This window comes from Gorilla gorilla, chromosome 10 (genome assembly GCF_029281585.2).
Source record: "Gorilla gorilla gorilla isolate KB3781 chromosome 10, NHGRI_mGorGor1-v2.1_pri, whole genome shotgun sequence".
Taxonomy (NCBI): domain Eukaryota; kingdom Metazoa; phylum Chordata; class Mammalia; order Primates; family Hominidae; genus Gorilla; species Gorilla gorilla.
Genome location: NC_073234.2, coordinates 53,185,359 through 53,198,642, shown reverse-complemented (window position 1 = coordinate 53,198,642; position 13,284 = coordinate 53,185,359). Strand labels below are relative to the sequence as shown.

At 38.3% G+C, this 13,284-nt stretch overlaps 2 protein-coding genes and 1 non-coding gene across 5 annotated transcripts in view; 2 read left to right on the top strand and 1 right to left on the bottom strand.

The window, feature by feature from the left end:
• The window catches only part of SENP1 (SUMO specific peptidase 1), a 62,184-nt gene that overhangs the window by 35,685 nt on the left and 13,215 nt on the right, over nt 1-13,284 (bottom strand). For all 3 annotated transcript variants that reach the window (XM_019038625.4, XM_019038627.4, XM_063694030.1), the window contains exons 5-6: nt 9,187-9,346; nt 4,002-4,173 (exon numbers count right to left, since the gene is read on the bottom strand). In XM_019038625.4, the coding sequence (XP_018894170.2) occupies nt 4,002-4,173; nt 9,187-9,346 (332 nt within the window). The remainder of the gene's footprint in view (nt 1-4,001; nt 4,174-9,186; nt 9,347-13,284) is intronic.
• LOC115930260 (U6 spliceosomal RNA) lies at nt 1,728-1,837 on the top strand. The gene has a single exon (XR_004066913.1). It is a non-coding gene; the product is annotated as a U6 spliceosomal RNA (small nuclear RNA).
• LOC109029005 (V-type proton ATPase subunit F) lies at nt 5,475-5,834 on the top strand. Its single transcript, XM_055357451.1, has one exon. The coding sequence runs from the start codon at nt 5,475-5,477 to the stop codon at nt 5,832-5,834; it is 360 nt and encodes a 119-aa protein (XP_055213426.1).

The following is a 13,284-nucleotide window of genomic DNA, read 5'->3' as shown; positions in this document are numbered from 1 at the left end:
TTTAAAACCTGAAAAAACACTAAGACGAGTGTTTTGAAGTATAAAAATAATTAATTAAGGTGCTGAATTATATTTTTTAAAAGGGACAGAGTCCTGTAGTTAGGTGATGTTTCTATAAAAGGCTCCATCATAAAAGAACTAAAAAATTATAAAACTTTAATAGAGAGCACAAAATAATTTTTAGAACATTAGTAAACTGTTTTTTTATAAGTTACCACCAATAACTTTATAAATAATACTCCTAATTTTCATTTTGTTTAAAGTAGTAACTTTATACCATACAAAATATGCAAAGTGCAAATTTCAATAATTTTCTGAGTCCAAAATGCTTGACTTATGACAAAACTGTAAAGCATTTCTAAGAAAAGTATAAAACCATCACTGTCACCTATTACAAAAGTCCAGTATCTTAAAATGTTGCTCAATAATTTGCAAAGAAGCGTGTCTAGAAGCAACATGTAACTGAAAAGAAACTACCTGTGTTTTTGCCATTTTACATATTGTCACAAGTATTTTCTCTTTTCCAAACAGAACTTTATATCCTCTATAACAGCATTATCTAACAGAAATTTCTGTAGTAATAGAAATGTTCTATATTTGCCCTGTCCAATATGGTAGCCACTAGCCACATGTGGCTAATGAATACTTAAAATGTGGCTAGTGTCACTGAGTAACTAAATTTTAAATTTGAATTTGAATTAATTTAAACAGTGCTTGTGGCTAGCGGTTACCCTACTGAATAGCACAGCTTTTTGATGTTGCCTCTTGAGCATCAGCCATTCTGCACAGCCACTACTTGCATATTTCTAAATTATTCTTCACGTGTTCTCTTCAAACCTCTGTTGTAAGACTGAGCAGTGCAGTGGTGACATCATCTTAATTGTTAATTTTGTAGAAGACTTCATATTCCTGAAGTTGATGGACAAATCCGGCATTAAGGTTAATACATCTTCCTTTAACATAACCAAATGTACCTCTGCTGAGGATCCCAACGTTTCATGGAAAGTGACTTTTCATCCAGTTTGTAAGTTCCCATCAGTAAATTTAGTCCCAGGGTTAAAAAGTATTATATCCGAATTATTTGTAATATCCAAAAATAAACATCCAAATAAATTTGTTGAAAGTCTGATAATAAAGTTTGGCCCAATATTTTGTATTATTCATGTTATATGGCTTATTCTGTAAGCCATATAGTAGTACAGGTGGCTTGACTTTCATACTAGGAGAATATAGAACTAAAAACAGGCAAAATTTCCTGCATCGCTCATTTCATAGAATAGATTCTTAGAATCTTCTTTGCACTACAGGAGGAAGGAGAACTCCACCTTCATGTTCTCCACTGACCCAACCTGTGGCCTGGAGGGCTGTTTGGAAGGGTAAAATTGCCCAAGCAACCCCCAGTCCTCAGGCTGGCAGAGGAGGCAAAAGAAGGAAGGCTGAGTGGTCCACAGAGCTGGTGGGTGAATGGCAAACTTACAATGAACACAGAATTAAAGGATCCTGGTGAGCCTGAGCAACAGAAACATGGGGCAGGGGAGGGTTAGGAGCCCTGTACCTAGCTGTCATGCTGCTGTTGTCTCCTCCACAAAGTCTCTCTGCACCCCTTAGGCTGTCTAGAATCCAGCATAATCATAAACCCCACAACTCCAGTAATTATTTATGCATAAAATAATGTAAATATAATATAAAATTCAATAGCATAAAAGGTATAATGAAAAATAAATCTTGGGCTCACTTTAGGAGCACATATACTAAGACTGGAACCATATAGAGAAGATTAGCATGGCCCCCGTACAAGGATGACATGAAACTTTGTGTAATGTCAAAAAAAATTTTTTTGTTAAAAAAAATCTCCTTTTCATCATTGTTGTCCAGCTTTATCATCAAAGGCAAATGTTGCCAGTTTCTTGTCTATCCCTTGCCCTGCTAAGTGACTTACTAGTTCTGCCACCCTCCACTTGAATGTTGGTGTTTTTTTCGTTTTTTTTTTTTTTTTGAGACAGTGTCTTGCTCTGTCACCCAGGCTGCAGTGCAGTGGCACAATCACAGCTGACCATAGCCTTGAAATCCTGGGCTCAAACGATCTTCCTGCTTCAGCCTCCTGAGTAGGTGGAACTACAGCCACCTGCCACCACACCCAGCTAATTTTTTTTTGTAGAGACAGGATCTCACTATGTTGCCTAGGCTGGTCTCAAACTCCTGGCCTCAAGCAATCCTCCTGCTTTCGCTTCCCAAAGTGCTGGGATTGTAGGCATGAGCCACCATGCCCAGCCAAATGTTTTAGATTCAATACAAACTTTTTTTGTTGTTGTTGTTGAGATGGCTTCTCACTCTGTCACCCAGGCTGGAGTGCAGTGGCGCGATTTCGGCTCACTGCAAGCTCTGCCTCCTGGGTTCACACCATTCTCCTGCCTCAGCCTCCCGAGTAGCTAGGACTTACAGGCGCCCGCCACCACGCCCGGCTAATTTTTTGTATTTTTAGTAGAGACAGGGTTTCACCGTATTAGCCAGGATGGTCTTCATCTCCTGACCTCGTGATCCGCCCGTCTCAGCCTCCCAAAGTGCTGGGATTACAGGCATGAGCCACCATGCCCGGCCTCAATACAAACTTTAAACCAAAAATACGCACAGCATTTTTAGTAACCATATCACAAATAATCAAGTTTTGCCACCTAAGAGATCACTGATTACCAAATTATGTAATTATTTAGCAGGTAATGCTGTATTCTTGACTCCATGCTCAGTAAGCTTCATTGGGCAGGAACCATATTGCTGTGTTGTATAACAGAAAGCATACTCAACCAAACCTCTTCAGAAGTTCTGGGTTCTAGGCCTGCCATTTACTAGTCATGTGACCTATGACCCTTATTTTCCTAACCTGTAAAACATGACTATTACCTCATCTCTACCTATTTTGCTGAGTTAAAAGGATTAAAAACAATAATACACGTGGAAAGTACACTGGAAGCTCTAATGCTATTTAAATGTAAGGTAATTATTATTCATTTGTATCTCCAAGCAACCACAGCATTAGACGTACATTAAATATGTAATCTAACAGATATGTGCACACATCCTATCATGCAAATTATATGCTATATTACATTCACAAAATTGGCTTTTTCTTTTAGGTTTACTGAATGAATATAACAACCCAAGTGTCAACAGAACATCTTTCTTTTCAGGAGTCTGTAACTTCAAAAAAGGTCTTACTCATAATGAAAGGATGTAAATTGTTTAACTAGCTTCTTGATTTTTCTCTTATATTGAAGAAAAATTGTTCCTGGTAAGAAGAATAGGTATTTTATCAAATTAAAAAAACAATTTTTTTTTTTAGATGGGTCTCACTCTGATGCCCAGGCTGCAGTGCAGTGACACAAAGCAAGTCAAGTGCAGCCTCGACCTCCTGGGCTCAAGCAATCCTCCCACCTCAGCCTCGCCAGTAGCTAGGAGTACAGGCATGAGCCACCAAGCCCGTCTAATTTTTATATTTTTTGTAGAGACAGGGTTTCTCCATGTCGCCCAGGCTCGTCTCAAACTCCTGGGCTCAAGTGATCCACCTGTCTTGGCCTCCCACTGTGCTGGGATCATAGGCATGAGCCACATCACGTGGACTGAAATAAAATTTTATCAAAAACTACGGAGGAAGACTAACAATTTTTCCATAAGAGACAAGGGTTTAGGAAGGGTCTAGCAAAGATCAAAGAGAGATACTTTGATGTATGAGAAACCATTCAGGCAACATTAAAGATTAAGTAAAGTCAGCTGTCCAGCAGGCATAGAAGATATAATAGTAAGACAAATAATGAAGTCCTGCTAAAACATCTCTTTAATCTCTTTAGAATAGATGATAACACTCAAAAAGAGTAATTCAGACAGAAAAAGCACAGGAAGGATAAAATAGAATGGTTCTTAAACAACTAATTATTAATAGGGAGCAAATGGCTCAATGTAGGGAAAGATCCTAACTTTTAGTAGCTTTTGTCACACGTTTTCCTTACCTCTTCTGCTGTACTAACATGTCGCCTCTGAGTTTTCTTGGGGCTCAAAAGACTTCGACGACATGAACCACTCCAAGATGGACTTGGAACAGGTTTAATAGGAAAAGATTTTTCATATGCAGATACATGGCAGTGATGGTTTGACTTTCCCGCAAAAATGTTTGATAATCCACTAAAAAAAGAGTTTGTAAGAAAGATAAGAACAGATAATAAGTAAAATAAATCCAACCTAGAGATTATTTTCACTTTCAAAATATAAAACCAATCAAACAAAACAGGTAAAATAATAGGTTTCCCATTTGAGGGAAAGATACAATAAATGAATAAATGATATATAAGGATGCTGCATCAGGTTCTGCCACTTAAAAGATCTTACATTTTCAAAATTATCAAACACTTAAAACTGCATTTTTAGATCCACAATCTAGAATTTATTTTGGTCAGAAACCATATTGTTTTGTGGTATGACAAAGCATAACAGATTAGATGTCTTCAAAAAACCTGGGTTCCAGGTATGCTAACAACACATACATTTTCTATTATTCCCTGTACCCCTTATACCCAGCCTGTTGGAGGAAATTAAGATTAAATATGTAAAAATGCATAAAGGCTGAAGCCTCTCAACTAAGCTTTTAAACTGAATTTTTAAATTTCCTTAAAGACCAACAGAGGGCTCCCATCCTTCATTAAAAACAACTATTACGCTGCGTCATTAAATTCTCCTTCTGGCCTATTTACTTCCTCTGAAGAATTTTTTGTCTCTTTATACTATCTAATGGGAAAAATTGGCAAATTGGCATGAAGAATATTGTGAATTCAAAAACCCTGTCTTATATCTAAGGCTTACTAATTTTGAGTTTTTTTTGTTTTGTTTTTTTTGAGATGGAATCTTGCTCTGTCACTCAGACTGGAGGCAGTGGCACGACCTTGGCTCACAGCAACCTCCACCTCCCAGGTTCAAGTGATTCTCCCACCTCAGCCTCCCGAATAGCTGGGATTACAGGCACCCGCCGCCACACCCAGGTGATTTTTGTATTTTTGTAGAGACAGGGTTTCACCATGTTAGCTAGGCTGATCTTGAACTTCTGACCTCAGGTAATCCGCCGGCCTCAGCCTCCCAAAGTGCTGGGATTACACATGTGAGCCACAGCACCCATCCAATTTTGAGTTTTTTCTATGTGCTCTTTCTCATTTATCATTACCTGGAAAGTTTGAGGTACTTATTCTTAGCATAATAAATTTTCTTTTTTCTTCAAGACTCAGACTAGAGAAACACAGCTGAATATGCTAAATTCAATGAAATCAACTCTTTAAAATCATTACATGTGGTCTGAATCCAAATCAGACAAGATCTAAAGAAAATCAAACAGTGCATAATTCTCTTTAAGTCTTCTTGGGTTTGTATGTGTGTTAAGAATGGGGAAATGAGAGTGGCTTCTGGTGCTCTGGGGTGAGCTCTGCCTGGCTGCAGGGATGGCGGGGAGAAGGAAGCTCATCGCAGTGATCAGAGACGAGGACACGGTGACTGGTTTCCTGCTGGGCAGCATAGGGGAGCTTAACAAGAACTGCCACCCCAATTTCCTGGTGGTGGAGAAGGATACAACCATCAATGAGATCGAAGACACTTTCCGGCAATTTCTAAACCGGGATGACACTGGCATCATCCTCATCAACCAGTACATCGCAGAGATGGTGCAGCATGCCCTGGACACCCACCAGCACTCTATCCCTACTGTCCTGGAGATCCCCTCCAAAGAGCACCCATATGAGGCCGCCAAGGACTCCATCCTGCGCAGGGCCAGGGGCATGTTCACTGCCGAAGACCTGTGCTAGGGTCTTTGTGTGAGGACTCCTCACAGCCCTCAGCCCTTCCCTCATTTCCAGGCCTCTCCCCAGGCTTGCCATCAGCCTTCTTTACATTTTGAGCCTCTAATTTCCAAGTCCCTGCCCCTTCCCACTCCATTAAGAGGCTAGGTGAGGCGCTTCTAGGTTGCTGGGGCTCTGCTGTTAAAATCAAGGCTGGTTAAGGAACAGGAAGCCTGACCATCTCTCTCCACTACCTCTTCCCTGTGCTGTTACACAGTGTCATTGTTGATGTTAAATTACAGTCATATTCTTGCTTCTCTCCAAAAAAAAAAAAAAGAATGGGGAAATGAGCAAGGACTTAGAATTTTAGGAACAGGCTTATTTTCTTAGGATGAGTGGATGCAGCTAGGAAAAGATGGCAAGGGCAGTGCAATTGTTTGGTAAAGACATGATGGATTCTCCACAATGTCTTCTGTATTTGTGTCTCCCAGAGTATGCGTGCGCCTATGCATGTTTTTTTTAACATAAAAGATTACTCTTCTAAAGAAACAGTACAAGGGCATCCTGCAATGCCAGAAAGCAAGGGTGTTACCCAAAATTCATGAGTTAAGGTCAAACAGACAGAGAAGCAAGCTTAAAGGGCTTCGACTAGCCAAATTTCTGAGAATGTGAGCATTAAAAGTATAACAATTATAGTGGATTACAAAATACTGAATCCATAATGACACTAAAAAAGGAACAGACAAATTCATTTGAAACATATGAAGTGTCTATTTTACAAAAACCTTGCTTTGAAAACTGGTAATGAAAAAGAAAAATCTAATCATGTATCAGGCCTTTCCCATAGGAAACACATTTCAGGGAATCTAATAGCCCCAGCTAAGGAAAAATGCAATCAGAATGCCAATTAAGAAGTGTAGAAGTGATAAAATTAGAAAAATATTATTTCATTAACTCTAATAAAACTATTATCAGGTATTAGCAAATGATATTAATTATTAGGTGATGGCTGATGTGAAATTCATCATTCATATAATGCCAAAGTAACATTATTTAGATTACATTCAAGTCACAGGGGAAAAACCTAACTGCACAATTAACCACCAGATTGTCAGTTCCTCAATCCAGAGGTCAGTCTAGCATCATGAATAATAGGAGAACCAAAACAAGATACTGTTTGTTTTTCAAATGTGATAAATGCAGCACACCTTTTAGTCACATCAAAAACCTAGCTTATAAAAAATACAGGTGATTTTTTGACAAAATAATGATACCACGAGGAAGCAACCTGCCAAATCCAAAAAGTAGAACATTATACAGAAAAGTCATGTCATTTAAAAAAAGGAGGCTGAGGCTGGGCATGGTGGCTCATGCCTATAATCCCAGGAAGGGATCGGGAGGCCAAGGAAGGCAGATCACAAGGTCTGGAGTTCGAGACTAGCCTTGCTAATATGGCGAAATGCCGTCTCTACTAAAAATACAAAAATTAGCAGGACATGGTGGCGGGCACCTGTAGTCCCAGCTACTCGGAAGGCTGAGGCAGGAGAATTGCTTGAACCTGGGAGGCAGAGGTTGCAGTGAGCCGAGATCACACCACTGCATTCCAGCCTGGCCGACAGAGCGAGGCTCCGTCTCAACAAAAAAAAAAAAAAAAAAAAAAAAAAAGAGGCTGTTCTAGTTATAAGAGACAAAGCCAATAACTTCCAGATGCAAAACCAAACTAACTATAAAAGATACTTTTGGGTCAACTGAGAAAATTTAAATATGACTTAGGGTATAAAATAAAATTTACAAAAGAATATGTATACCATGAACTCATTTTGGAAAAAAAGTAGAGAAAAGTATGTAGAAGGATATGTACTAAGATATTACAGAGTTGATCTCAGGCTGGTGGCAATGTGATGTTTTTATTTTTTATTTTTCTTAACTATATTTTCTAAACTTTCCCAAAGTATTTGTACTACTTCTGTAATAACATTTTTTTTTAAATAACAGCATGGCTTTATTGCATTAAAAAAGCCACCTGCTAAATGATGCATATAGAAAATCTTTAATGAAGACAAAATAATATACATTTAATAGTATACACAACATATATATCATACTATATATGAGTAAGAAAGAGTAAGAGAGAAATAGGTATAGGAAAAGGTTTGGAAGGAAACACACCAAGGAAAAGGGATTGGGATTGTGGGTAGTGGTCAAGGGATCTTCAGCTTTGTTGGTAATGTGTTGATTTCTAAAATGTGAGTGTATGAGTGAATTACTGTATAATTTTTTAAAAGTTAAGTGAGGAACATGATCCCAGGGAGTACTGACACGTTTCTGGAGTCCATGTGTATAAAATAATAAAAGCCATCTTGTTGGCTTCTATCAACACCACAAAGCTCAAACTTGACTAAACAGTACACTAAATAATCCCACATTCCTAAAATACACCAGGGCAGAATTTAAGTAGTCATAAATACTATTTTAAAAAAGAAATGTTTACTAATATAATAAATACTAATATAATAAAATATCTGAGGGAAAAGTTTCTAAGCCAGATTTCATCTGCCTTTAATAATCCATGTAAGTTTTGTTAGATAGAGCTTATAAAGTTGGAATAACTAGGATAAAGTTCTCTGTGACTATCTTTTTTTTTTTTTCTGAGACGAGGTCACTCTGTCACCCACGTTGGAGCTATAGCAGCGTGATCTCAGCTCACTGCAACCTCTGCCTACCAGGTTCAAGCGATTCTCCTGCCTCAGCCTCTCAAGTAGCTGGGACTACAGGCACACACCACCATGCCTGGCTAATTTTTTTGTATTTTTAGTGGAGACGGGGTTTCATCATGTTGGCCAGGCTAGTCTGGAACTCCTGACCTCAGGTGATCCACCTGCTTTGGCCTCCCAAATTGCTAAGATTACAGGCACGAGTCACCGTGCCCGGTCTGTGACTCTTTATTTTCTAATATATAGAAGTAGCTTGGTCTACTTGACTAATGCCATGAGGTAGAGAACTGCTTTAGTTTAAGTCAGGTCTCTGCTCACATGATAGCTGTAAAATATGTTTCTTTCCTGCTCAAATTTGGGAGATTGACTGATTTTCACTTTAAGATTTGCAAGAGCCATATTGATCTTGAAGGCTCCCAATATTCTCATATCCACCAAGATTTACTTAAAATTCTCTCTTCTAGTAAGATCTGGCTATCATCAAAATTCAGCACTAAGTAAATGAGAAGTTGAAAATGTAAAATGGATTTGTTCATATCCTTAAGGTTTAAAGTCCAAAAATGGTGTTACTCTTTTAAAATCCCAATGTAATAACTATCTACCTTTTGGTCACTTTCTCTTATATCTGAGGAAGGGGTTGAGAACTAAGATGACAAAATACGAACCTTGAGGTCTTTCGGGTTTCGAGGTAAAGACTTCGGCTGTTTCTTGATTTTTGTAAAGATGAGCTTGACGATGGGGTAGAATTTCTCCATTGGCCATTTGCACTCTGGCCAAAGGTTCTTAAATCGCCTGAGCCAAGAAAACTGTCTGAGGAAGGATTATCTAAAAAAATAAAAGTTTGAATAAATTAAACAAATTCTACAGGTGGTTCTCCTTACGACTGCAACCATGACCAACCATTGTATTCCAAAGTAATGTGGCATATCACCATTTCTCTCATGGAAGAAAGATCCCAGTCTCAACTGCCAGTAAAGTCTGCAGTAGGGGAACTTCTACAAACTATAATTGATTCAGCCATACTAACCTGAAAATTGATGAAGGAGCTGAATCCTGCCACAGCCATGTGCCTTATCTGCATCAATGTGACTCCGTGGTGTCCACCAAAAGTCAACATTTTACCCCAACTATATCTTGCAAGCACTCCCAGGCCTGGGCCTGAAAGAAGGTAGGCCAGACCAGTAAGAAAGCAGGTGGGGGGCCAGTGAGAATTGTAATTCAAATGAACAACAGTTATTGATTACTAAGCAGCTAGTGTCACTTTCTTCGTTTTAGTTACCATGTTCAAGACTCAGGTACTCTCTCAAAGAGCAGAGACAACCTAATTGCTGCTTATTCTGGTTGGCTTATGGCAAGGAATGACCCATCATATATATCTGGTTCTGGTATAATAATCTTCAGTCATCTAATGCCATAATCAAACATATTATTACTCCAATGTTTGCTACTACAATCAGATTAACTGAGAATTACTTATTATTTGAATTTTCTAACTTGTGGATTACAATCTGGCATATCAAAAACCTCCTGAAGTTTCAGCTAGGAGTGGTAGAATAATTTCTATACCCTCCTCTCCCTATCTGCAGAATTGGACAATTTAAAACAGCTCCCTCAAAATAACTTCAGACATTAAGTTATGGAACTCTAAGGAGCTCCAGTGAAAACACAAGAATAATAATTCTCTATTTCTGGAATTTTTTTCTAATGCTGACATTATTTTGAAGATATTCTTTTAAAACATATTACTATAGAACTTTTCACAATATTGTAAATTTATGCTATTAAAAGTATTTAATGTATCTTTTGATGCTCTATCCAAATAGGCAGCCTTCCAAAATATAATTTTGTGCTTCTGTAAGCTAATCAAGATGTCAGGATTTAGGGTAAACAGGAAAAAAGAAGAAGTCATGGCTGGTATTAGTACTTGTTAATTCAACAGTTGGTGACCTTAGTCTGATAATTAAAATAAGCTAATTTACTTTCAAAATGAATTGTAACTTTGTTCCTTTGTAATCAGTATCTATGCTTAGCATCTATTACTATAATTTTGAGGATAGAAACATGACGCTAATGAAAATGAGTCTTAGTAAAGAACTAGAAAATTATTATACTTAAGTTTAAAGTTGTAACAGTAGAAATATTTGTCTCTCACACATTTTGGCTAAAATTTGATCAGGGCATGATCTAAATACAGATATCTGTCTGAGGCATCGGTCTGTCAAAAATGCAAATTACCCTAACAGGTGTGAAATTTGAGACCAAGGATAAGTCAGAGTAGCATTCTCAACTGCATGTGACAGAGACTGCAGCTTTAAAATGCAAGGGGGAAAGCAGAAGATCAGGCAGTCTGTTTAAACAGAAAAAGGTGGTTCCAATCCCAATGAAATCGCTGAATGGTGTTCTATTGCTGATGGGATCAAACAAAGCTAGAGACAGACCAAGAGGAAACTACAGATACTGTTTTTGTTTGTTTGTTTTTGAGGCAGGGTCTCACTCTGTTGCCCAGGCTGGAGTGTAGTGGCACAATCATAGCTCACTGCAGCCTCGAACTCCTAAGCTCAAGCAATCTCCTTGCGTCAGTCTCCCAAGTAGCTGGGATTATAGGTGCATACCATCATACATGCCTAATTTTCCTATTGTTTTGGAGAGGGAGGGTTTCACTGTGTTGCCCAGGCTGGAATCGAACTCCTGGCCTTAGGTGATACTTCCACCTGGGTCTCCCAACGGCAAAGTACTGAGATAATACAAGTGAGCCACTGTGCCTGGCCACTATATAGTGAGAGTTTAACATGATAGTCTGTCACCTCCGATTTCTGTGGGAAATCAGAGTTACAAACACCACAAAAAAGATTACCTATTATGTGTACATACATACACACAAAACTAGGAGAAAATACACCAAAAATTTAATTGTGGTTATGTTCTAATGATAGAGTGATGGGTATTTTTCTACTTTTCTACACAAATTTTCTGCAGGGACAAGCAATACTTTTATGAATATAATAAACTTCATATTAAAAAAGAATGTGTCAAGACTGGGTGTGGTAGCTCACGCCTATAATCCCAACACTTTGGGAGGCGGAGGCAGACGGATCACCTCAGGCCAGGAGTTCAACACCAGCCTAGCCAGTATGGTGAAACCCGTCTCTACTAAAAACACAAAAAATTAGCCAGGCGTGGTGGCACACGCCTGTCATCCCAGTTACTAGGGAGGCTGAGGCATAAGAATCACTTGAACCCGGGAGGTGGAGGTTGCTGTGAGCCAAGATCGTGCCACTGCACTCCAGCCTGGGCGACAGAGCGAGATTCTGTCTCCAAAAAAAAAAAAAGAATGTGTCAGGTAACTACCTACTATGAAAGTAAGTACTACCAGTTGTTCCTGTTAACTTTAGTTAAAATAATAGCAGGATGTTTAAATAATATTACCTACCAAGTATCATTCTGGTAACCTAATGCAACATATTTTCCAAAGAGAAGACATTGATAATGATTCTAAGCACAAGCAAAATCATTTCTTTTCATCCCACTTTTCTCTGTTTAGGGTTAAACATTTTTTTTTTCTTGAGACAGGGTCTCCCTCTGTCCCCATGCTGGAGTGCAGTGGCACCATCACGGCTCACTGCAGCCTTGACCTCCCAGGCTCAAGAGATGCTCCCACCTCAGCTTCCTCAGTAGCTGGGACTACAGGTACACGTTACCATGTCCAGGTAATTTATTTTTATTTTTTGTAGAGACAGGGTCTCAGTATGTTGCCTGGGCTGGTCTCAAACTCTTGGGCTCAAGTGACACTCCCGCCTTGGCCTCCCAAAGTGCTAGGATTACAGGCGTGTAAAGTTTTACTGTAACAAAGTAAACTGTAAAGAAGTTTAAAAAATTTTATTTTTTAAAAAATCAATATTTTAAATACTCTAATCTTAAGTGGATTGAGAGGCAGATTTTTAAAAAGCTTGATCTAGAGAAGTCAATCCAATAAAGTAATAAAGGAGAAGTTCCAGATCCTAAAGTTTGGGCCTTCCTGCTCATTTTCATCCTGGTGAAGGAGGGGACAGCAGGGTGAGAGAGAAGACAAATACCAATAAAGTCAGGATCAGCAGATAAAGGCAGGTAAACTGAGGGTCCGTGTCTAGCCCAATCAAGAGGTAAGGCACAAGGTGATGACCACTGCAATCGATGTGGGGATTATCAGAAAAGAATATATCCAAAGGAGAGAGCATAATTGGAATGAGTGTGGAAAGACGAAGAAGTTTTTTAAAAGTCCATAGTAAAAAGTAGGTTTTAATTAAAGACTTCATTATAAGAAAAAAATATATATAGACCACTGACATTCACAGATTTAAATTCCTGACTTTTAGAAAGTGACCTTTGATGTCTGTGACATGCCATAAGCTTGTTTGATCAGGGACTAGATGAGATTTGTTAAAGGCACAAATTTGAGTCCTCTGCTTCAAGCTGTAATTTAGCATCCCATTTCAGTATGACTTTATTATTTACTATTGTTATTCTCTAATCATCATCATATATATAGTAACTGTTATAATTATTTCCTTCTCCAAAAAAAAGGTACTCAAGTGAGAGATGAAGCTTTTAGTGTAAGACTGTTGATATGGGAATCAACTTGTGGTATGAGGATAAACATAAGAAAAATGTAACTCTCAACAATTATGTAACTGAGTAGAAAGCCAAGGAATCTGGCCAAATATTACATTAGGAATTAAGATAATCTTAGATATATTCTTTGTGAATATCAAGTGTTTACTAAAACT